We start from the raw sequence: 22,408 nt of genomic DNA on the forward strand, positions 1-22,408 counted from the left end.
AATTCAAAACCAAGTAAATAAAAAAGAGTAACTCACAACTTAATCTAAAAAGAATTATTCAACCCAAATTAAAATCTGTCCATATATAAATGGTTGGTAGGTATTTAGATAGAAAGGAAATATGATTGATGGTTTGCCCATGATTGATTGATGGCAAATTTGAATTTTGCCATTTGCAAAAGTATAAAATTTTCATAAGTTGGGCTAAAAGGCCATGCCAACAAGAGGAAGAGTATGACTTCGGCAGCAGAGGAATCAAAACAATGCTTGGATTCGTAGCCCATAGGCCCATTCCTTGCGACATTAAGACTACGTAAACTTTATGATGTTTGAATGAGACTTCTATAACATATTAAACAATTTAAATATATAAATAATATATTATTATATAATTATATATTATTTTATTTTTAATTTAAAATTATTTAATTATATAATAATATTCTATATACGTAATTTATATATTTAAAATATATACATATAATTTTATTATTAACTCATTCTATTTCAAAATTAATAAAACTATATCTTAAATTTAGATTTAAAATTGAGGGTTTATGTGTTAAACCTAGAAACCCATAAGTTTTGATGGATTCCAAGCTTCAGCCAAAGAATACAAGTGAGAAGAAGTTTGGCCCAAAGGGTGGTACTGGACGAACCATTAAGTTTAAACTAAGTTGGTTAAATACTACAATGGTCAAATCTTATTGATTTTGTTCACAACACCTTTCAACTAAAATTTTGATAATTTTATTGTTGTATTTTGGCCGAATTGGGACTAAATATAAAGTTTCTACCAATTGTATTTTAAAAAGTTTTCATAATTTTAAATAAAAAATGTCTTATATCTTAGATAGTGTCTACTCTGAAACTTCTTGATTGTCCCCTATTTTTAGAGTCGTTAACCATTTATTTTATATTAGGTAAATAGATCATGTTGGTCACATTATTGTATTCAAGATAAATTTGCACTTTGAAGTAATTGCATCACATGAAAACCATTTATACAAATCGGTTGATGCGTTAGGAGAAATGAGAAAGTCTTTAGAAGACTAAATGAAATTCAAGAACACTATTAAGTCTATCTAGTCATTTAACTAGTTATAAATGAAGTCACTTAATGGGATAAGTTCAGTGACATCAACACATGACGGTCTCATAGTTTATAAAACATAACCCAATTTGCATAAACAATATTTAACATTAAACAATTTCTCCAAAGTGCATTTTTGCCTTAAATGAAAGAACATGTCAACCATTATCTAATTTACTTTATATGCAAAAATGATTAATGAATATGAAAATAGGACAATAAAAACCGCCTCCGATTGCGAAATTTTTTTTTATCCCCATCTCTATCCCTTTTTCCTTTCTTATCGAGGAATCCCCTCTCTATCACGGCCAAAACCCTTAAAATCGAGCTCAAATTACTATCCCAATGCTCACTAAGGGCAAGACAGGGCCGGATGACTGGCACGGGCAGACGATATAGTGGGAGCCCACAAGGGCGATGAACCGCAACCGCTAATTACTCAATTCCTAATCTCCTCACACCAGAACAACAGAACTACGTTCAACAAATTGACCGAAAGGCCGCCTTTCTCAAACGTTCAATCCAAGATCTACGCCTCAGATTACCTCCTCCTGATATTGCCCAACGCCTCGCCTCACATTCCCGCTCACTCCATTGCCTCCAATGCCGCTCTTGCACTCCATCTCAACTCTCACTCTGCCACTCGTGAACAGGTTTTCTTTTAAAATTTTGTCAGTTGTTTTTGACTTTATTACCTGGATCTTTAGCTTTGGTTTCTTATTCTTGTGCCATTGCCCCCAATAAATTATATTTCATAAACTTGACCCTATTTCTCATGCGGGCTGTGATTTTCTTTTTGATTTTGAAAGAATTCTGCTTTGTTAATAAATTTGAAAAACGAAACCGGGTGCGCCGTTAAATTGCTTGTCGTGTAGATATATTGGATTGGGTTGTTTTTGTTGTTTGGTCTTTTTGTTTCATTGATCTTGTGAATGAATCTATGTGGATTACTTCAAGTGGTAAACGGTAATGCTGATCTCCTTGCGGTAACAATGGTGGGTGGGTGTACTTGGCTTACTTGATCGGGCTTATGAAAAAGCATGGTTTGTGTGAATCAACCTTGAGTTTTGGTTTGAGTTCAATGTTATGTGGTGCTAAGATTAAATATTCTGAGCCTGCCTCAACTACTCAACTAGGGCCGTTTATAGCCTTTTTCTGATTTTTATTATGTGTAAAACACATATCATCCTTTTGACTGTAGGAGAAAGAAAAGTTAGCAAATTACAACAGTGTTCTCTAATAGTATTAGTTTTGTCATTGAATGATTAGGTATTCAAAGAGATACTTGTGACCGGGCCCAATTGAGGGAGGCAGCATTAGAGGAAGAAAACGCTGCATATGAAAAGGCTATATCAAATTCCAAAAGCAAAATACAGGAGAAATTTCAGGAATCAAATTCACTTTGAAGAAAGTTAAAGGTCTGGACTGACTTTCCAAAGTTTAGCTTGACGTGACGCTCACATAAATGATGTTCATGATTCCATGGGCTTATCCCATTACTGTCATACCAATTCAGTTATAATTTTTCCTTTAACTCATGGAAATATATCAGCATTTTTCTTTTTGGGAAATCTATTTGGGTTATTTTGCTATTTTCTGAAATGATTTTGCTCACATTGCTGATGGTGTGGGTTAAAGAAAAAGTGAAAACCAAATTTATTACTTTTGACTTCATAAGTTTCAGTTGATTTATTGTGCTTATAGGGAATGGATGAAATTGAAAAAAAATTGGCAGCTGAGCTGGAAAGCAGGCAAACTGCATCACTTGCCAGCAAACCGGGAAGGCCAGTTGAATCTGCAGCAGAATCCAAAAAGGTAGATGAAACTGGAGAAGATGCAGAAGTTCAAAAGTCTTCTGTAACAAAAAAACTTGAAGAAAAGAAAATGGAATTAGTCAGTTTTCTAATTTAGTTTTCATTTCTGTCTCATTGAAATGGGTTGTTGTTGCTGCTTTTGATGCTTAAGAATTGTATGATGCCCTTAGAGTTTGATGGAAGAGGTAGTTCAAAAATTGGAGAAAAAGTGGGCTCAGTTCAGCATAACACACTGAAGCAGCCTTCCCCAGGTATTTTCTATTATTGATTTGTTTTAGAGCCCTTAATACTGAACTGTGATAATTTGGTTGTTTGCTGACATTCTAACTTGGTATATAGCATTTCTTCAATATTTCATGTCTCATTGATAACTATTGTTAGACTCAAGGAAAAGCTTATGCTTATTGATAGATTAACGTGGGTGTTTATGTCAAGGATTGGCAGTATGTGTTCAGTCAAAGTCTGCATGTGTTGATCGCTATTGCTTTTATGTGCAAAGTAGGTTTTGTAACTAATGTATGAAGCTGGTTGAATGCAGTTCTAGGGAAGATTTTTTGTTCTTCTAACCTCAGCAGGAAGTCAGGGACTGGAAAATATTGCACCAGTAAACATTTGTACGATCACTTTCCATTCCCAAAAATAAAATAGAAAATAAAAAAAATGTTCATACCATCACTTGTGACTTTGCATGTTGTTAGTACCTTCCTTTCCCTAATCTTTTGTTCAGCAACCTTATAAAAATTGATTACCTGGAAATTGTTTCTCACCTCGCTAGTCTTTTGGGACTTTTCCTTAGGTGCCGCTATACTTTTCATTTTTTTATTTGTTTGTTTAACTTCTTCCTAATGAATCAATTTTATTAATTTTCTTGCATATTGTGGAATTAAACAGACATTTTAGCTGTAATCGCTGTAAATTTTGCCACACAATTTTAGCTGTTATAACTTATGTATAGTATTTGGATTTTAAACAAATACTATTTGCAGCTCAGAGAGAAAAGATGTATATAAACAGCATCACAGCCTTATTCAACAACTGGCAGTGAAACAAGTCATTTAAATTTCTATATGGTTTTAAATTTTCTTTTGACGCTATTGTTATTTGTGAGAAGAAATATTTAAACTATACCATGTTATTCGTAGGCACAAGCAGAAGCTGGTCAGTGAAATTCATTTGAAAGAGATGGAACTAGATAGATTGAACGGTTTGTGGAGGAGAATTGAAAGCAGCAATGTAGAAGCATGAAACCAGTTTGGAAGGACCAACTCTGAGAGTGGATCTTCTTCTATAGATTTTACTGATGATGCTCATAACAAACTTCCTTATTACACCTGCAGCCAGAGTGAGAGCCAGCAGAAGCTCATGCTACTCAGGTCAGCTTTTGTACTCTACATTTTAGCTTTGCTCATTGCTACCTTCACCAAGATTTCCTTTTGAAGAACAGACCTAGTATACATGCTAAAAGATCTTAGCAATAATCTGTTAGTGTAAAAGTGATGCAATTTTTTTTTTCTAAATGTACTATACTCAAAATTGTTTAAAAAAGTTCTGTACATTATTGTAATTCCTAGAAGAAAAGAAAAGTAAATCATTCTTCTAGAATGTATTAATTTCTAACAATAATTTTGCAGTGTCTCTAGATAATGAAGAATTGATGCTAATTTATCTGATGATTATCAGAGTATAGGGAGAAATGACAAAACCGTTTGATTTATAATAAAATAATCCAATAATTATTTAAAAAAAAATACAAACTTATAACCTGCTGATCAAGTTTAGAGAAAGACAAATTCAAGTTTTAGAGCAAAACAAATTCTCCCTCATAAAAGAACAACAAAATTCATTCATTAATGATATTAAAAGTTTTTCTTTTGTAAATAATTATAAAATATTTTATAATTTAAAATTTTTACCATGAAAGTGTGACATATTCAAGTCTATCAATCTTAATACATATAGAAAATTTGTATTGAAGAGAGAGAGAGAGGAATCTCTCAATTACAGACAATTTGATGGTTGACCCATATGGGTTAGGTGCCCTGGCTCTTTCATATTAATTAAATTGGAGAAAAAGAACATCAACAACAATAATAATGGTAAATATATCAATTTTGGTTGTCATATGTTATGAATAATAATGGCCTTTCATGCTGTAGATAGGTTGCATTAATGTCCTCTATCTTATATTAAGATAATTTAAATATTAAGGATGGCCTCATATCATTTCATAACATCTTAGGGGTGCTCAAAACCGGTTAAACAAACTGGTTTGATAATTTTTCAAACTAAAGCAAATTTTCAGTTTGGAGAAAATTATAAATTGAAATCAAACTGATTTAAAAATTAATTGATTTTTAACTGAATTGAAAATACTAATTAACCGAACCAAATTTTTAGTTAACTGGTTTCGAACCAAATTTTAAAGGATTATCTTATCTTGTTATTTTTCCCATTTTTTTGGAAATAGGTTCCAAAATTTTATTAATTTTTTATTCAATTTTTTGAAAACTAGTTTAGTTTAGTTTGGTTAACCGGTCTTAAAAAATAGACAAGCCAAAAACCGAATCGAAAAGTCAGTTTTTTTATATTATTGAACTAGTTTTTTAAATAACCTATTTTTCAATTTAATTTTCGGTTTAAACAGTAGTTCAGTTCAATTATCAAATATTTTTGAACACCCCTTAAAAAAAAAAGTTGTCTTTCTCAGCCTGTATTAGGCTGAAATCTTACAAGTTTTAATTGGCTGTAAAGCAAAACCTCATTCCATGCATCAATGGGACTTGGCACATAGATAAATCAAGTGTAAGGTATCAGATTTAAATCTCACATTAGAAAATATGATTTCTTAGTGTGAGGGTTCTATAATTTTACACTCTCCAATTTCAATAACTAGTTTTTGAACTGTGATTTGATTAAAGTTTATATCATTGGTATCAGAATCATCACCATAGTTTAACATTCCAAATACAAGGTATGACACTATTGAAACACAATTATTTGCAATAACATTTCTAAGAGTTGATTCTCTATATTTCTTTTATAACTTTCTCTTTCTTCTTAATTACAAATTATAAACAAAAGGAGAAATGGTTTTAGAGGTAAAAAAATCCAAGCAGGGTTTCAAATATATATGCAAATAAATAAATCTGTATCAAATTTACATCAAGAATTTCTCATTAAGCTTCCCCTAAACCGACCTCTGACCTTCAGCCTTCATCATATAAAGCAAAAACTCATTCCAGGAGTCAACTGGGCCTGGCAAACACCAATGAACACAATCATTCACTGAAACATTCTTATGTGGGGATTGTCCATACTTATTTGGATGCCCATCCGGCCTCAGCAGCATAATTTCAGTAGCGTCGAGTAATAGAAATTTCAAGCCTCTACTTTTCCCTTGTTTCTCTGCGGCCCTTAGTTCTTCCACCTGTGTCAAGTAGAACTCCATTGCATACCCTTCTAACTTCATTTCTTGGCTTGTAAATGGCCTTGTTCTTGCACAATTTCCTCCCTTGTTCCAATCACCATTTTCGAAGTGAGAGGGAGAAAATGTCCTTAGAAATGTTATACCCTTGTAATTCTTCAGGCTCTGAAGAGTTCTAAAGGCAGTTCGAAAGGCCATTCTGTATCCGTAGTACTTGGGAATGGCTGTCATGTTCTTTATATAACATTTATGGCACCCAATAAGCTGACTGTTTTCATTGTATATCAAAGGCCGGAAGAACCACTGTCCAGCTGAAACAATCACATAGTCAAAATTTTCTACTTCATTTGCCCATGCCTCATCAGCTTCATCCAAGTAGAGGCTCATGAGGCTGTTGAGGGAATGACCATCAGGATCTGCATCACCTGATTTAACTAAGAACGGAGACCAGAGTGTTGCTACAGTAAATTTGTAATCAGCATAGAAATATCGTTTGAAATAATCCGTGTTTGACGAGTATTTGTCAGAAATATCCTCTGGATATGCCACCTGAAAAATTGCATGAAATATCATAAGCCTGCGAGGTATATGAATGGAAAATTGTGCTTGTTATCTGACAAAATAGTGATGAATATTTATCGTGTGGGCCATTTTAGTAGCATTCTTGCTATAAACCCCGGCCTGCAATAGGGTTAATTATGAGGAATTCAATGTTCTATTAAGTAGGCAGTATGCTATGGGGTTCATAATGAGATCATTCTATATACATATGTATGATGTAATGAGTAATGGAAGTTCTTACACTGGATAAGAGGCATAACAGTGATTGCATTTGGTTCCTCCCCACAGAATCCCCAACAAATGCCATTGACTTCCCTCTAACAATCTCAAGGAACTGAGTTGGATTGAACAGAGGTAACTCACATTCATCAGGCTTCCACCTCCAGTTCATGTACTCCTTGTCAGGTCTTCCAAGCTTCATACAGTTATGCTGGTCAATTATCAGATGGCAACTTTCATTTGAATAGTAAGGCCCTTCAGGATGAGGGACCCACCTTCCGCTGAAAATGTCACATTTCTTCTCCAGTGTGACGCCTCTGACATCTCTAGTTTTGAAGTAAAGAAATAGCAAAGGTGACTGACAATTATTTGCAAGGAGATGGATAATCGCGAAGAGAATCAAGATAAGAACCAGTACTAAAACTTTTCTCTGAGTGTTGTAAGGTGAGACCTTCCCACTGAGCTCAGTGGCACAAGCCTTCATGGTGTAGTGTCAAGTAAGAAACTTTGCATTTGGGGTTGAATTTATATTGATGCAGTTTCATCTGTTCTCTTGAACATGAAATCTGGGTTAGAAACTTATCTTTGAGGTAAATATTCTTGAGGTCAACCACCAACCACCATCATGAAACAACTTTATTTTAAATTGAGGCATCATAATACACAATTAAGATGCAACACAGTTCTTTATTATTCCCCTAAATGCTGATGTAATTATGTTAATTATTTAAGGCTTTATAGTGCTTCTTTGTTGTTGAAAACTATGCCATAATATTTTATTTTCAAGTTGAAGTTTCTTGATGGCTTCTTGAAAAAATCAGGTCCCATGTTCTTGTTCCTTGTTGCATAAGTGATCTGATTTGATTTAGTCTTGTGAGTGTGCAGGAGGGTTTTTCTAGAGAAGCTAGGACATTTCCCTTTTAATCTTGTCAACTATTTCTGGCTGGTAGCTAGTATAAGTTTGTTGAGTGAGACAAAAAATCACCTCATGGTTGTTAGTATTAAGCTGTCTTGAGATGAAAGGGCATAATATTGGCATTGATGATTAACTGTATGACAAAAAGTCACCTCATGGTTGTTAGTGTTAAGCTGTCTTGAGATGAAAGGATACAAATATTGGCATTGATGATTAATTGTATCACCGCCAAGTGACAATGGAGTGGATTAGCAGCGAAGTTATTTAACTTGAAAGCCTGTACTCCGATTGGATTTCCTCATGTTCATGTTTTACACGCTATCTTTTTTTCTAGAAAGAAGGAAGATTCTCTTTTGCTTTGATGTTGGTATTCTTTATCTTATCACTTACACTTGGTGAGCATTTCTAAGTCTCATCTGTACCTTTCACCAAGTTTGTTCAAGTGTGACAGCCAGGCAGATTAGCTTTTCAGATTAAACAATGAAATGGTGGATCTGGGTGTTCTTTTATGCCTCAAATTGTGTTTAATGTATACAAAAGAAGGTATAACTAAAACTTTACCATATTAAATGTATGTTCTTATCACCATTCAAGAGCTTTGTCCTATACAGGGCCACTTTTGAGAGCACTATGATGATGTGACTTTCATTTCCTTGTCCTTTAATACGACCAACGAGTTAATGGACAAAACATTATCTTGGCATCATTGTATTCCTTTTTCTCCTTCGCAACATTCTCGAGGAGTTGCAGTCTGTATTTCGGAGTGAGAAGATTCCACAATCAGAATTATAAGTAAAGGGTGTTTATAAAAATGATTGATGACACTTTTATACTAATGTCATGTTAAAAAAATATATGGGAAATATTAAATTTATATATATAGTTTATATTATTTGAAGATATTAAGATGAGTGATTAAATAATATATAAGTTCTTTAAGTTGTTAAGATATATTTTGTATTACAAAACTTACAAAACAAAATCATAATGAATTGTGTATTCAAAAGAGGAAATAACTTTCCTTAAATCAGGATGTTACATTATTTTTGTGTCAAATGGTTTTTGCATAAAAAGAAAGAACTTCAGCTTAACTAAGAAATGTTCTTGTTTACATTAACTATCATACATTCTTAACATCTGAAGCAAGAACTCATTCCATGTATCAACAGGACCAGGCATGCACCAGTGAACACAATCAGCAATGGTGACATTTTCATGTGGCCAATGTCCATAATGGTTGGGGTGTCCATCTGGCCTCATAAGCATGGCTGCAGTTGCATCTAGCAGCCAGAATTTCACTCCTTTCTTCCTCCCTTCCCTTTGAGCTATTCTCAGTTCATCTATTTGAGTCAAATACATCTCCAAATCTCCTCCATCTAGTCCCTTTACTTTCTTCAAAAAGGGTTTTGTTCTGTTGCAATTCCCCCCTTTGTTCCACTCTCCATTCTCGAAATGAGGCGGCGACAATGTGTTCAAAATTATCACACCCTTAAACCTTTCAAGCCTCATCAAAGTACTAAATGTAGTTCTGAACACCCTTCTGTATCCATAAAACATCGACAGCTTTTCGATGTTGCCTCTTTCGCATTCATGGCAGCCAATAACCTCATCATTTTCATAGAAAATCTGCGGTCCATAGAACCATCTTCCAGCTGAGAGGATCACATAATCAAATGTTTCAATCTCAGTTTCCCAACTGTCATCAGCCTTGTCCAAGTAAACCTTCATCAGGCGATTGTAGGTTGGGCCACTGGGGCCTGCATCGATGGTTTTAACCAGGTGAGGCGCCCAGAAGGATGCCAGAGTGAAGTTGTAGTCTCTAAACAGCCAGCTTATGAACTTATTTGTTTTGTGGAAAACATATTCAGGATTGCTCGCCTGGAAACAACCAATGCAGCGAAAAAAGTTTGAGAAACAAAGACAACTGTAAACAGAAATCATTGAAAATATTTCCAGGGTCATTGAATTCTTCTTACGCTTGACAAGAGACAGAACAATGACTCCATTTGGTTTCTTCCCAGTGAGTCTCCAACAAATGCCAGAGACTTCCCCCTCGCAATCTCCAAGAAACACTTCGCATCGAAGGAAGGCAGCTCACAGTTATCAGGTTTCCATCTCCATTTCAGAAACTCCCTGTCAGGTCTCCCAAACTTCATACAATTCTGCTGGTCATGAATTCCAAAGCAAGTTGCATTAGTGTAGTAAGGTTCCTGACGAGAAGGAATCCATTTTCCTTTAAACATGTTACATTTTTTCCCTTGATTGATGTTATCAACATAGAATTTAAAGTTCAGCCATGGCGTCGAGGAACTGTTGGCGAAGAATAGATAGATCACAGGAAGGAGAAAAACAATGAGACAAAGGAGAAGAACTTTGCTTGTGGTGCTCTGTGGCAGATTTTTTCCAGGATGAAACTCAGAGACATGAACCATAATTTCAGGGATACTCTCGAAGAAAATCTTGCATGAACAGTGAATCAAACACACAACTTTTGCAAAATTTAAAGAATTCTTTAACAGATTCGTGTCTCTTTTTTTAATCAGTTATTGATACTTTCTGTACAGCAAAACATGGTTTATCTTTCGTAATGAAAACATCAACAAAAGCAGAAAATAGTTAAGAAACCCAAAGGAATATTTAAAGGGCAATATCAGGAAACAAAAAGGGCAAAAGACTTACTCTCACCTAAGGTATACTGTATCCCCAAACACTCACTTATAAAATTTTAAAAACTTAAATGTTCACTGTTCTGTTAAAATTTTCAATTAATTTTAAAGGTAAAATTATCATTTAATTAAAAATATAAAAAAACTAAAATTTTATCATTTTTTTTAAGTTTAAAAATCTAATAAATTATTTTCATTCAAAGTTTAAAAAATGATTATTTTCTCCTAAAGTGTTTTTATCATCAGAGAAGGCGAAGTTTACCTTCTTTGACCGCGTTATCTCTCTCTCCAACTTTCCCTTCTCGATTGTCTTTGTTTGAGACGAAAATGACCAAAGAGAAAAAGCTGAGTGACTAGGAGAGAGAGAGAGATGCAATCGGAGACCATAAACTTCGTCATCTTTAGTGATGAAAAAAAATTTTAGCGAAAAATAATCACTTTTTAAATTTTAAGGGAGAAAAATTGTTAAATTTTTAAATTAAAGGGAGAAAATATGATAAAATTTAGTTTTTTAATTTTTTTGTTAAATAATATTTCTACCTTTTACCCTAATTAGGAATTTTAACAAAAGGGTGAGAATTTGAGTCTTTGAAACTTTGTGGATAAGAGAGATAAATACACTAAATCTTGGGTGGGAACAAGTATTTTGGCCAAAACATTATTGCAGCAGCCAGCTGGATGACAATAAAGCTTCATGGAGAAGAATCTTCTGACTTATTTTCAACTTGAGCCCTGGCAATGGATAATCTCTGTTGAATGTATATACACTATATTCTTCCACTGTATATCATATAATTAAGTATTTCTTAGATCAAATTTTAGACACAAATACACAACTCTAAAGTACAAGAACACAGAGCTGAAAAACAAAAAGGGAAATAAATTGAACCTATCTGAACTTCATTTTTCTGTCATTGGCAACAGGGTAAAGCTTCTCCTGGTATGATTCAATCCCCTCCATCTTCAACATCTCCAGAAAGAAATCATTCCACGTATCAATCGGTCCGGGCAGGCACCAGTGCACACAGTCATTGTACAATGTTACATTTTCATGAGGCCAGTGGCCATATCTACTAGGATGACCATCAGGTCTCAATAATGTAGCCTGTGTCGTGTCAAGTAACCTAAATTTTTTCCCAGTTTTTCTCCCTTCTCCCTCAGCAATCTTCAACTCCTCCAATTGAATCATATAGAGCTCCAAGTTCACATCTTCCAATCTAGTCTCACTGCTCCTAAATGGCCTTGTTCTCACACAATTTCCCCCTTCATTCCACAGTCCATTTTCAAAATGTGATGGGGCAAAAGTCCTGAGATAAGTGATGCCATTGTAATTTTTCAGGCTGTTGATGACCTTAAAGGCCGTCCTGAAGGCCTTTTTGTATCCGTAATACATTGGCATGTCTGTGACATTTTCCAGGAGGCAGTATTTGCAGCCGACTACTTGGCCGTCTTCATAGAAAACCATTGGGCGGAAGAACCAGTGGCCGGAGGAGAGGATGACATAGTCGAAATCGTCAATCTGGGTTGTCCATTCTTCATCGAATTCGTCAAGGTAGAGGTTGAAGAGGCCTGTGTTAGTTGGACCGTTGTGGTCTGCTTGCTTGGACCTCACCAAATGGGGTGTCCAAAACATGGCCAGTGTGAAGTTGTGGGATTTGTACAGCCAACGTTTGAAAATTTCATTTGATGTGTAGGAAACATCTTCAGGATATACAATCTAAAAATTGCAATGCAAATAATTAAATTACAAATCTAACTTCAATACTCATATAATATTCATTCACAACTCTTCAAATATTGTTTGAGCAATGCTACAACAACCTATTTTGAATATTTAATTAGATATTTAAATGATGTGTTATCATGTGATTGAGTGTTATTATATTCTCAATTTAAAATCACTCAATTACATAATTGTACTTATGTGAATACTAATTTGATACTTAAAGCTAGAGATAGATTTAAAATAAGTTTGTTTTGGGCTTGAATGAACCCTAGCCCAAACTTGAGCTTCACATATACGAACTCGAGTTCAAATTTGAGCTAAAAAATATTTGAAAACTGATCGCAAGCTCGAACCTAAGCTAAAATAGATTAAATTTTTTTTTTAAAAAACATTGCACAAGCAACAAGAAAACCCAAGTCAAGTGAATAAGTTCAATGAGCCTGAGCCAAGTTTGGCTCTTCAACACAAACCCAAATCTTATGTGAGTCGAACACAAACTCCTCATCTATGAAGTAAGTGAAACATGAATGAGTTATTCTTTAGGTTTAATAAGCCTGAGCTGAACCCCCTAAAGAACGAGAGTAGAAAATAAGTTTCACTCTATTCAAACTTAGTTCGATTCGAATTTAACCTTACTCCAAAACTAGTGCATATAGTTTATTTGATATCTTCTGTAGTAATAATTTAGACGTCAATTAATTAGAGTGATGTTATTTGTTCCCCACTTTTTGTTGAATTCAATTCCATATCTAAAACTTTTAAAATGAGTAAAATTATATACATTAACAATAAACACTAATTTATGTAATAATAATATGTTATTATATGATTAAATGATACTTCATCATTGATCCATAACCACATAAAGACGGTTAATGCACATAATTATATTGTTTTAATTTATATATATATATATATAAACCCTATGTATTTCTAAGATTTAATGCTTTTCAAATAAAATATTAACACTTATCTCATACTTTATTGATCTTTACTTTCTAAAGATTAATTTAAATTGCAATCACTTGTATTTGGTTTTATAAAATCTTGTTTTGACATAAAATTAAAAAAAAAAAACAAGTATCAGATTATTGAAAATAATTATAACTAATTTGATAAAAAAATTTGTTTTTTAGCCAACCAAAAATTTTTCAGTATACATATGAGGTGCATAAAATGATTTAAATTATTTATCAAAAAATACTAATATTAGGCATATTAATTAATTTTTTTAAATAATTAACTAGAAGTTTTTATAAATGCAATAAAAGTTTAAACTCAAAATTTTTTCTAAAAATTTTAATATTTTATTAATTTTGTTAACTTTCGTATTGAAACTTCTTAAAAACAACACATTTATTTTGTTTTAACAATTAAAAAATCAAATTGGACAAAATTAGGTAAAAAGTGCATTCAAAATTAATGTAAAATAAAGTTTTATAATATAGAATAAAAAAGAGAGCAATTGTAAAATATTTTATTATATGTAATTATTAATTAGTTTGTCCTATCTAAGTAATTTTAAGTCAATATAAAAAAATTGTTTTTAATAATGTTAGATACTAAACTTGGACAACCTAATATTAATTAATTAATTAATTTTTGATTAGTAATAATGAGAATGGTTAAGTGGGAAACTATTAACTAATCATGCTTAGCATTTTGCAAATTGGTTGGAATGTCAAATGAAAGTGTAACATAATCCGAATCTATCAATCTTAATTCTCTAATGGCTGAGGGACTTATTCCCACCCAAGTTTATTGCATTTTTAAATTAGTATCCATTAATGATTAAAAATTTAAATACCCACATATGGGTTCTTAAAATTAATAGACTCAATTAATGTTATCACCAAGTCTATAACAAAGATGTTATTTGTTTGGAGATGGCATCGAAAAAGGGGAGAGAGAGAAACGATCAGTAACGACGTCAAAAAAAGAGAGAGAAAAAAAACCTTAAGAGAGAAAAAAAAACCTTAGAAAAGAAAATATAATATTACAAAGTTTAATTTTAAAGAAAATTATTAATTTTATAAACATATAAGAAAAATATATAATGCTAATTTTAACAACTCATAAGTTAATATTTAAATTTTTAATAATTAACGAATACTAATTTGAAAAGACAAAAAACCTAAGGTGGGAGTAAGTCCTTTGGCCTTCGCTATTCAAGATAGATAGAGAAAGTGTGACCTATTTGGCCTTTAGGTAAGAGAAAAAAATTAGAAAATAAGAGAGGTTTTCTCCGCATATTTAAATTTTGATCAAATTTATAAACTTTACTGATTTATTTATACAAATTGATGTGATAATATTTAATTGAGTTAAATGATTATTTAATTTTTTCTTTTATTTCAAAATTATATAATTATATATTATCACGTCAATTTGTATGAATAAATTAATAAGATTTATTTGTTAAATAACTTGAAAACTATTTAAATTATAAAGATACATTTTGGATTATAAAATCTAAAATCAAAACCAAGAAATGTTTTGGATTATCAGGATGTTACATAATTAATAAAATGGCCAAATGACTATTTCCCACCCTAGGTTTGATACAAACCTAATTTCTCATCTGCTAACTATTAAAAATTTAAATATTCATCTGTTTATTAAATTTTATTGTTATTATCAGGGATAAAATTATTATTTAATAAAAATATTTTTAAAAATTATAAATTCATCACATTCCCCCGCTGGGTTTAAAAACTAATATTTTCCCCAACCCAAAGTTTATTTGGAAGGGAAATAATCATTTTTTAAACTTTGGTTTGAGAAAAAATTATTAATTTTTAAACCTAGAGGGAAATGTGATGAATTTATAGTTTTTTAAAAATATTTTTATTAAATAATAATTTTATCTCTTATAATAATAATAAGATTTAACAGATAGATGAATATTTAGATTTTTGATAATTAATAGATGATAAGTTGGGTTTGCCTTAAACTTTGGGTGGGAAACAGCTATTTGGGCTTAAATAAAAGTGTGAAAACTATGAATTTCATAGGAGTAAGTAAAGATTGATAGAGTGGCACTCCATTATTTCACCTAATCTATTAATCACTTTATGGTTTAGTTCAACTAACCTCCCCATACAAGTTATTGAGTTTATATATTTATTAAGGTAAAATACATGCACATCAATCAATTCTAAAATCTATAAAATTAAATAAAATAAAAGGCCTCAATATTCTTGTAATACCAACTTAATCTTATGAATAATCCCATAGTTACTAACTGTATTTTACCATAAATTATGATAAAAAAATATTGAAAACATAATATTATAATTTTTTGCAATTTTCATGACATCTATATTAAATGCAATAAAAAAATAAAATAAAATAAAATTATATGATTCTAATTTTGAGTACATAATATGGTATCTAGATGATGTGTCATCATATGAATGGATAATTTTGAATTTATGATAAAATAACACCAATTACATGAAGACTCGTCATCATCTAGAGACTTAATTACTTACTCCAAATTTAATGCCACTATATTAATTAAATATATGAATAAATTTCAATAAAATTAAGTATATCTATTTGAAGTACATAAATAAAAATATATTTTATGTGTGTCATCAACTAATTGGGTGATTTTGAATTAACATAACACTTGATCATATAATCACACATCATTTGTAAACTTATTTGTGTACCTAAAACTGGGTATGCATAGTATTATTCGAATAAAAATATGAGCAATATCATATGTACACATTTTGATATACAATTTAGATACACAAATAATGTGTTATCATATAATTGAGTGTTATCTCAAAATTATCTAATAATCTGTGTACCTAAATTATATATCAAAAGTCTGTACATATAATTTTTTTATAAAATTATATGTATAAATAAATTGTATAAAATCGTTTGTACAAACTAAGATGACATCTTATAATTGAGTATTGTAATTGTTTACTTCTCTAATTCAATTTGTATAAATAATTTTATATAATTTATTTATACCTTTAGTTTCAACTAGTATAATTTAGATAAAAGGTAGATGTAGGAGGAGGCTTACCCTGGAAATGAGGCAAATCAAAGACTGCATTTGATTTCTGGCGACGGAGTCTCCAACAAAGGCAAGAGATTTTCCTCTCATGATTTCCAGGAACTGAGCAGGATTGAAAACAGGAAGATCACAGCCATATGGCTTCCATTTCCATTTCAAGAACTCACTATCCGGCCGCCCATATTTCATGCAGTTCTGGTGTTCATGAATCGCCCAGCACGTTGTGTTTGTGTAATACGGCGCTTCAGGGTTCGGCACCCATTCGCCGGAAAATATATCGCAGGATTTACGAGCATTGAAAAAGTCTTTGATTTGATCAGGCACAGATTTCTGGTCATCGTCTTGATCGTTCGACGGAGAAATGTTGTTGCTGAAGGAGGAAGAAGAAGATTTGGATGGCAAAGAAATGTTTTTTGGATAAGGGCAATTTAGGGAAATGATGGAGAGGAGAAATAAGGTGAAGGATATGAGAAGGACTATTTTTGGAGTTCTTTGGGTTGTTTGGTTCCTGGGAAAATGAAGCTTCATGGAGAGAAATTGTTAGGGAAAAGAAAATTGAGAAGGAGAGGGGGGGAGAATATGTAGGCATGCAGCAAGGAAAAATAAATCACAGTCTATTTATGGAATACGTTGGAAGGGATATGAATATTTAATTTAGGCTGAAAGACCATTTCCCACTGAGGTTCGGTCATTTAAGTTTTAAAAAATTAAATTTTTATTTATCTTACTTTATTAATAAAGTCCATTAAATATGAGGATGGTAGATTATTTTCATAAATTTTTTCATTTTTTTTTTATTTTTTGCCCTTTTGAAAACTTTAGTGGGCAAATTATAATTTATAAATTATTAGAAGTGTTGATGAAATTTTTATGAGTTTTGTTTGAAAATTCAAGGAATGTTTTTGAAAATTTTATAATTTAGTATATCTATTAATAGTTTTAAAAATAATAGTTACACCTTTAAAAAAATAAAAATGTAACTTATATGAGATATTTTCGCATTCTTAATGTATTGTAACCACTCATCTTCTACGGTCATCACGAAAATGTACAAACCCTTGTTGGCTTTAATCTTTTACTCTCTTAATTCTTCAACATCTATGGTAATGTGATATTTCTGTCGCTCATTATATCTTATAAATCTTAACTTAACAAATAAAATTGAATATGTAAAGTTAGATTCGAGTCAAGTCAAGCTCAAACTCGACCCTATTTACATATAGTTGAACTCGAGTTCGAATTCGTTAAAGTCAAACTCAAACTTGGTTTGAATTTAATTTGATTCGTTTTTCGTTATTAAAACGATATCGTTTTAATATATATTAGTTAAAATAATGTCGTTTTATAACAAAAATTTTAATTAGAAAATTTGACAAGTAGCTCAAATTCGAGCTCGAGCTTGACCCGAGCTCATATAAGATTGACTCGTTTAGAGCTTATTCAAATTAAACTCAAACTCAAATGTAAACAGATTCAATTCGAATCTAACATTATGAATATGGGTATTCCAATAATTATGATTGGATCCTATGGATTGAGCTTGAAAATTCTGCTAAAATGATTGGGTAATAATGCCCATTTGCAGTCAAATCAATCATTTTAAGATATTAATAAAAGGTGGTGACACTATTGGATGTTTTATTCATTTCTTGTCCAATACTCAAAATTAGTTTTAATAATAAATTAAAAAGCAATTGTGTCGGTGTTTAAAGGTTAGTGGGTCTCTCAATTGTTGAAAAAATAATAATTATTATATCTTAAAAAATATAAAAATATAATATTTTAAAATTAATTATAATTTTAATAATTTTTAAGAATTTAGGTTACCAAAGCTTGGATGAAAATGAGTCGTTTGGCCTTGAAATTTTTAATGCCGATTTGGTTGGTAGTGGATTGACCGTTCATTCTACAACAAGAACAGAAGGATTATATTTCATAAACTATATGCAGTAAAAGTTTTAAATTAATTAAGAATCAAAATGGTCATGGCCATGAATATTGAAATTGTCAAGAATGATGTGATTAATTAGAGAAATTAATTGAAAATGCACGTAACCCTAGATAGCGTTTACCACATGAAATCATTGAGAGTTGCCTCTCAACAACTGCAACTCCGCAACATAATTTATTTTGGTAAAATCATGTATAATGTGTTATTATATGATTTAATGAATTTAAATTAAAGATAAAATAATACTCAATCACATGGTAACATATATAAGTGTGTATTTTAAATAGATATATATAATATTACTTAATTTATTTATGTTTGAGATTTCTTGATTTCGTTCATCTTTATTAGGGTTAGATTCGAACTAAGTTTATTCAAACTTAAAAAAAAGTTTGGCTTGAATAAACACAAAACAAGCTCAACTCAAATGAACTCAAGTTTGAGTTCGAATTTAAAAGTTAAATATTTTCAAGCTCAAGCTTAAACTTTAAGAGTGTTTAGATCGTCAAGTTTGAGAGCTTGAAAATTTTCAATAAAAATTTATTAAAATGAAGTTTTAAATAATACACATCCAAACAATATCATTTTAATCATTTTTTGTTTAGCTACAGTATCAAATTAAATTTAAAGTTTAATTCAAATTCAACCATAATAATCAAAAGACCTATAAATCATCTTGGGTATGATATTTAATCACAAGATCATATATTATTTTAATATTTAATTAGATATTCAAAATTGAGTATAAATTATCTTAATATACATCTTCAAATTAATTCATATGGTAAGAAACATGTGTCACAAATGAGAATACTTTAACAAGAGCAAATCAACTAATTAAATAAATAAATAAATAAATAAATATAAATATATATATATATATATATATATATATATATATATATATATATATATATATATATATATATATATATATATATATATATATTGCCTTGCACCGTTCTTCTATCATTTTCCAACCTTAATTACCTTTTTAACACATAATTCCATCAAATTTATTAACAATAAAATTATATATACCCAATTTTAAATATTTAATTGAATATTTAGATTATGTATTATCAAATAATTTGATAATTTTTAATTAACAACAAAATAACATATTTACATAATGATATATTATCTGAATATCTAATTGAATATTAAAAATTAAATGCACATAAGATTGTTCATTGATCAAACTTTCGTTTTGATTAGAATGAAAATAATAACCTAACTAAAATACATTTGTTTCTACTGTCTATCTAACATAAATATAAAGAGTAGCGTTATGTGCACAAACAATAACGTGTCACATGTGATTAGAAATTGAAAATTAAAAATAAAATAACATCTAATTATATGATAATACATCGTTATTTATGTATAAAATTATATTTAAAAATTATATACATAAAATTATTAATATATAAATATAATAAGTTGGTATTACGTTACAATCATACTTTATTAATTTAATATGGATTTAGCTCTAGAAATAGGCTGGCTTTTCATTGTCATAACCAGCAAATTCATTTTTCAAATATGATATGTCAATGATCATTTATGTTAACGATTGAGACATATAGTGACATTTATGTGTCTTATTATCTTATATTATATATGACCACAACATCATATAATATAACCTTTATTTCTGAATTTAGTTTAATTCAACTACCTTATACTAATATAAATATATAACATATTCCCCTTTAATAATTCAGTTTTATTGTAACATCGGAGACAATTAATGCATCTCAAGCCCCCTTCAATGTTTTCACTCTCTTGATGTGTTGTCTTCACTTATTTTCTATAATTATTATAATAATATATCTTTTATTTTTATTTTTTTAATATCTATAAATGATGTGATATCTCCGATATTTATTATATCTGATAAATTATGTCTAAATAAATAAAACTGAATATATATGCTCTAATAATTGTAATTAGAATTCTATTGTAGCATTTAAAAATTTGCCTAGAATGTCTTGGTTATAATGCCCATTTGCAATCACATCAATCATTTTAAGATATCAATAAAAGGTGGGGAAATTATTGGTGGTTATCTTTTGTTCGTTTCTTGTAGAATACTCCAAATTAATTTTATGATAAATAACTTAAAAAGCAGTTGTGTCGGTGCTTAGAGGTTGGCATGAAAAACATAGAACAATTTCAAAGGGTTGGAATTGGAGATCACAAAATAAGCATTATTAAGAGTTTTAGAAGGCAAACTAAACTACGCATTTCTTCACAAGAGAAGCACTTCTAATTTAATTTATAAAACATTTCTCTCACGCGTCTTTGCTATTTTTGTGTAATTTGTGAATTTAAGATATGTTACGTTACAACTTATATCATTTTTTTTTTATATCTTCACTAACATAATATATATATATATATATATATATATATATATATATAAAAGATTGGATTTAAAACTAACCAAATTTGAGTTTAACTCAATTTTTATAAAGTTAAATTTGAGCTTACTCTAGTTCAACTCATTCGAGAGAAACTAAACTTGAATTGAGTTTTAAATTAAATTCAATGCTAAAATGACACCGTTTTGATATATATTGATAAAAACAATATTATTTTAATCTATTTGTATCAATTTTTTCAAGCTTGTGAGTTTTATGAGCTCAAAAATATTGAACTTTCAAACTTGAGTTTGAGCTTGACCTCACTTAAGCTAAACTTGTTTCAAACTCATTTAAGCTTAAACTCAAATCTAGCCCTCTATACAAACACATAATTATTTAATTTAATTTAGAACATAAACTTATAACCATGACATTAATTGCAATATAACACATTTGATATACAAGTTGGAGACGGTTATTTTTAGTAATAATGTTATGTCTACCTAATTTTAAGTACTCATTTAAATACTCAAATAATATATCATCATACAATTAAATATTATTTTATTTTTAATTTAAAATTATCAAATCATATAACGATATATCATCAAAATATCTAATTATATATTCATAATGGAATACACAGTTTTTATTGTAGTTTTAGTGTAACCTCATCCTCTCTTAAATATTCTATTGTGAAGAATCCATGGTTAGATGAAAGAACAAATTCTCCATTGCTGATTGCTGCTCAAGATGGATTTGATAAAAGAACTCAGAGATGGGCTTATGAAAGTGGGTAATCAGGTTGCAATTGGGCTAAATGAATATAATAACTCAATAAGGTGAAACTACATATTCCTCCCCGGGATTCTGGATTTATGTGTCACACCTGGTCCATTAACTTCAAAGTTCAAAGTGATGATTAAACTGCAAACTGGGCTCCTATATCTTTAGACTTTCGAAAATCAGAAACCGGGCTCCTTTTATCACTCATACTTATTATTTTTTATATATGAAATATCTTTTTTTTTGTTATTTAAATTATCTTATTAAAATAAATATATATAATATTATTTATTATTAACATATTAATACCTAGATGATAAATTAATATAGTAAGAAACAATACCAAGAATATATAAAGTGATAGAAATATATATATATTTCTACCACTTTTTCAACCGACATATTCATTCATATTTTCTCTTTCACTTGTTCTTCTCCTCAAACCCTCCACTCTTTCTCCTAACTCTTCTCTCTTTAGTCCTTTCTCTCATATAACTCTCCACACTCCAATTAATCTCCTAAACTCTAAATCCCATTTCTCCGACTTTCAAGCTTCTTCCTTCAGTTTAATTCTAAACTTGGTTTACTTTCATTTTTCATCTCTATTAGAAAATCCTCACTAATTGTTAGTCTTTTAACAGGTTTAGCCATGGTGATGGTGGGCTTAGAGAGGTTGATGGTGAGCTTGAAGTCTAAACTAAGGTCTTTGAAGATGAAGAAAGTTTACGACAAGATTGAGAAGAGTGAAAGCATGAGAGTTGAAATCAGAAGCAGGAAGGCCAGGAAGCTCATAGAAAACACCCTCAAAATTGCTGACTCTCCCAAGACCAAAACTTTTGCTTAA

At 30.4% G+C, this 22,408-nt stretch overlaps 3 protein-coding genes and 1 long non-coding RNA gene across 7 annotated transcripts; 1 reads left to right on the forward strand and 3 right to left on the reverse strand.

Annotated features, from left to right (window-relative positions):
• Positions 1-1,396: 1,396 nt before the first annotated feature.
• Positions 1,397-7,316, forward strand: LOC123197274. Of its 4 annotated transcripts, none has more exons than XR_006497861.1 (5): positions 1,398-1,746; positions 2,363-2,511; positions 2,798-2,986; positions 3,078-3,158; positions 4,050-4,504. It is a non-coding gene; the product is annotated as an uncharacterized LOC123197274 (long non-coding RNA). The 4 variants fall into 4 exon arrangements; XR_006497859.1 differs by having other exon boundaries at positions 1,401-1,746; positions 2,798-2,908; positions 3,059-3,158; positions 4,050-4,502; XR_006497860.1 differs by adding an exon at positions 7,181-7,316 and having other exon boundaries at positions 1,403-1,746; positions 2,798-3,158; positions 4,050-4,280.
• Positions 5,998-7,793, reverse strand: LOC123197273 (protein trichome birefringence-like 19). The gene is made up of 2 exons (XM_044611493.1): positions 7,134-7,793; positions 5,998-6,880 (listed from the first exon to the last, which is right to left on the reverse strand). The coding sequence occupies exons 1-2, from the start codon at positions 7,593-7,595 to the stop codon at positions 6,095-6,097; spliced, it is 1,248 nt and encodes a 415-aa protein (XP_044467428.1). The 5' UTR covers positions 7,596-7,793; the 3' UTR covers positions 5,998-6,094.
• A 1,231-nt stretch (positions 7,794-9,024) lies between these two features.
• On the reverse strand, positions 9,025-10,681 carry LOC123197561 (protein trichome birefringence-like 19). Its single transcript, XM_044611878.1, has 2 exons — positions 10,004-10,681; positions 9,025-9,905 (listed from the first exon to the last, which is right to left on the reverse strand). The coding sequence occupies exons 1-2, from the start codon at positions 10,457-10,459 to the stop codon at positions 9,141-9,143; spliced, it is 1,221 nt and encodes a 406-aa protein (XP_044467813.1). The 5' UTR covers positions 10,460-10,681; the 3' UTR covers positions 9,025-9,140.
• Positions 10,682-11,441: 760 nt separating this feature from the next.
• On the reverse strand, positions 11,442-17,061 carry LOC123197634 (protein trichome birefringence-like 19). Its single transcript, XM_044611966.1, has 2 exons — positions 16,468-17,061; positions 11,442-12,410 (listed from the first exon to the last, which is right to left on the reverse strand). The coding sequence occupies exons 1-2, from the start codon at positions 16,984-16,986 to the stop codon at positions 11,583-11,585; spliced, it is 1,347 nt and encodes a 448-aa protein (XP_044467901.1). The 5' UTR covers positions 16,987-17,061; the 3' UTR covers positions 11,442-11,582.
• Positions 17,062-22,408: the final 5,347 nt, after the last annotated feature.

Source organism: Mangifera indica, chromosome 15, assembly GCF_011075055.1.
Source record: "Mangifera indica cultivar Alphonso chromosome 15, CATAS_Mindica_2.1, whole genome shotgun sequence".
Taxonomy (NCBI): domain Eukaryota; kingdom Viridiplantae; phylum Streptophyta; class Magnoliopsida; order Sapindales; family Anacardiaceae; genus Mangifera; species Mangifera indica.

Excerpts from the sequence above, each read along its gene's own strand:
- LOC123197273 (XM_044611493.1), bottom strand. The coding sequence starts at position 7,595 with ATGAAGGCTTGTGCCACTGAGCTCAGTGGGAAGGTCTCACCTTACAAC. Across the intron at positions 6,881-7,133 it reads TGTTATGCCTCTTATCCAGT|GTGGCATATCCAGAGGATAT; the intron begins GTAAGAACTTCC and ends GCAATTTTTCAG.
- LOC123197561 (XM_044611878.1), bottom strand. The coding sequence starts at position 10,459 with ATGGTTCATGTCTCTGAGTTTCATCCTGGAAAAAATCTGCCACAGAGC. Across the intron at positions 9,906-10,003 it reads TGTTCTGTCTCTTGTCAAGC|GCGAGCAATCCTGAATATGT; the intron begins GTAAGAAGAATT and ends GGTTGTTTCCAG.
- LOC123197634 (XM_044611966.1), bottom strand. The coding sequence starts at position 16,986 with ATGAAGCTTCATTTTCCCAGGAACCAAACAACCCAAAGAACTCCAAAA. Across the intron at positions 12,411-16,467 it reads TGATTTGCCTCATTTCCAGG|ATTGTATATCCTGAAGATGT; the intron begins GTAAGCCTCCTC and ends TGCAATTTTTAG.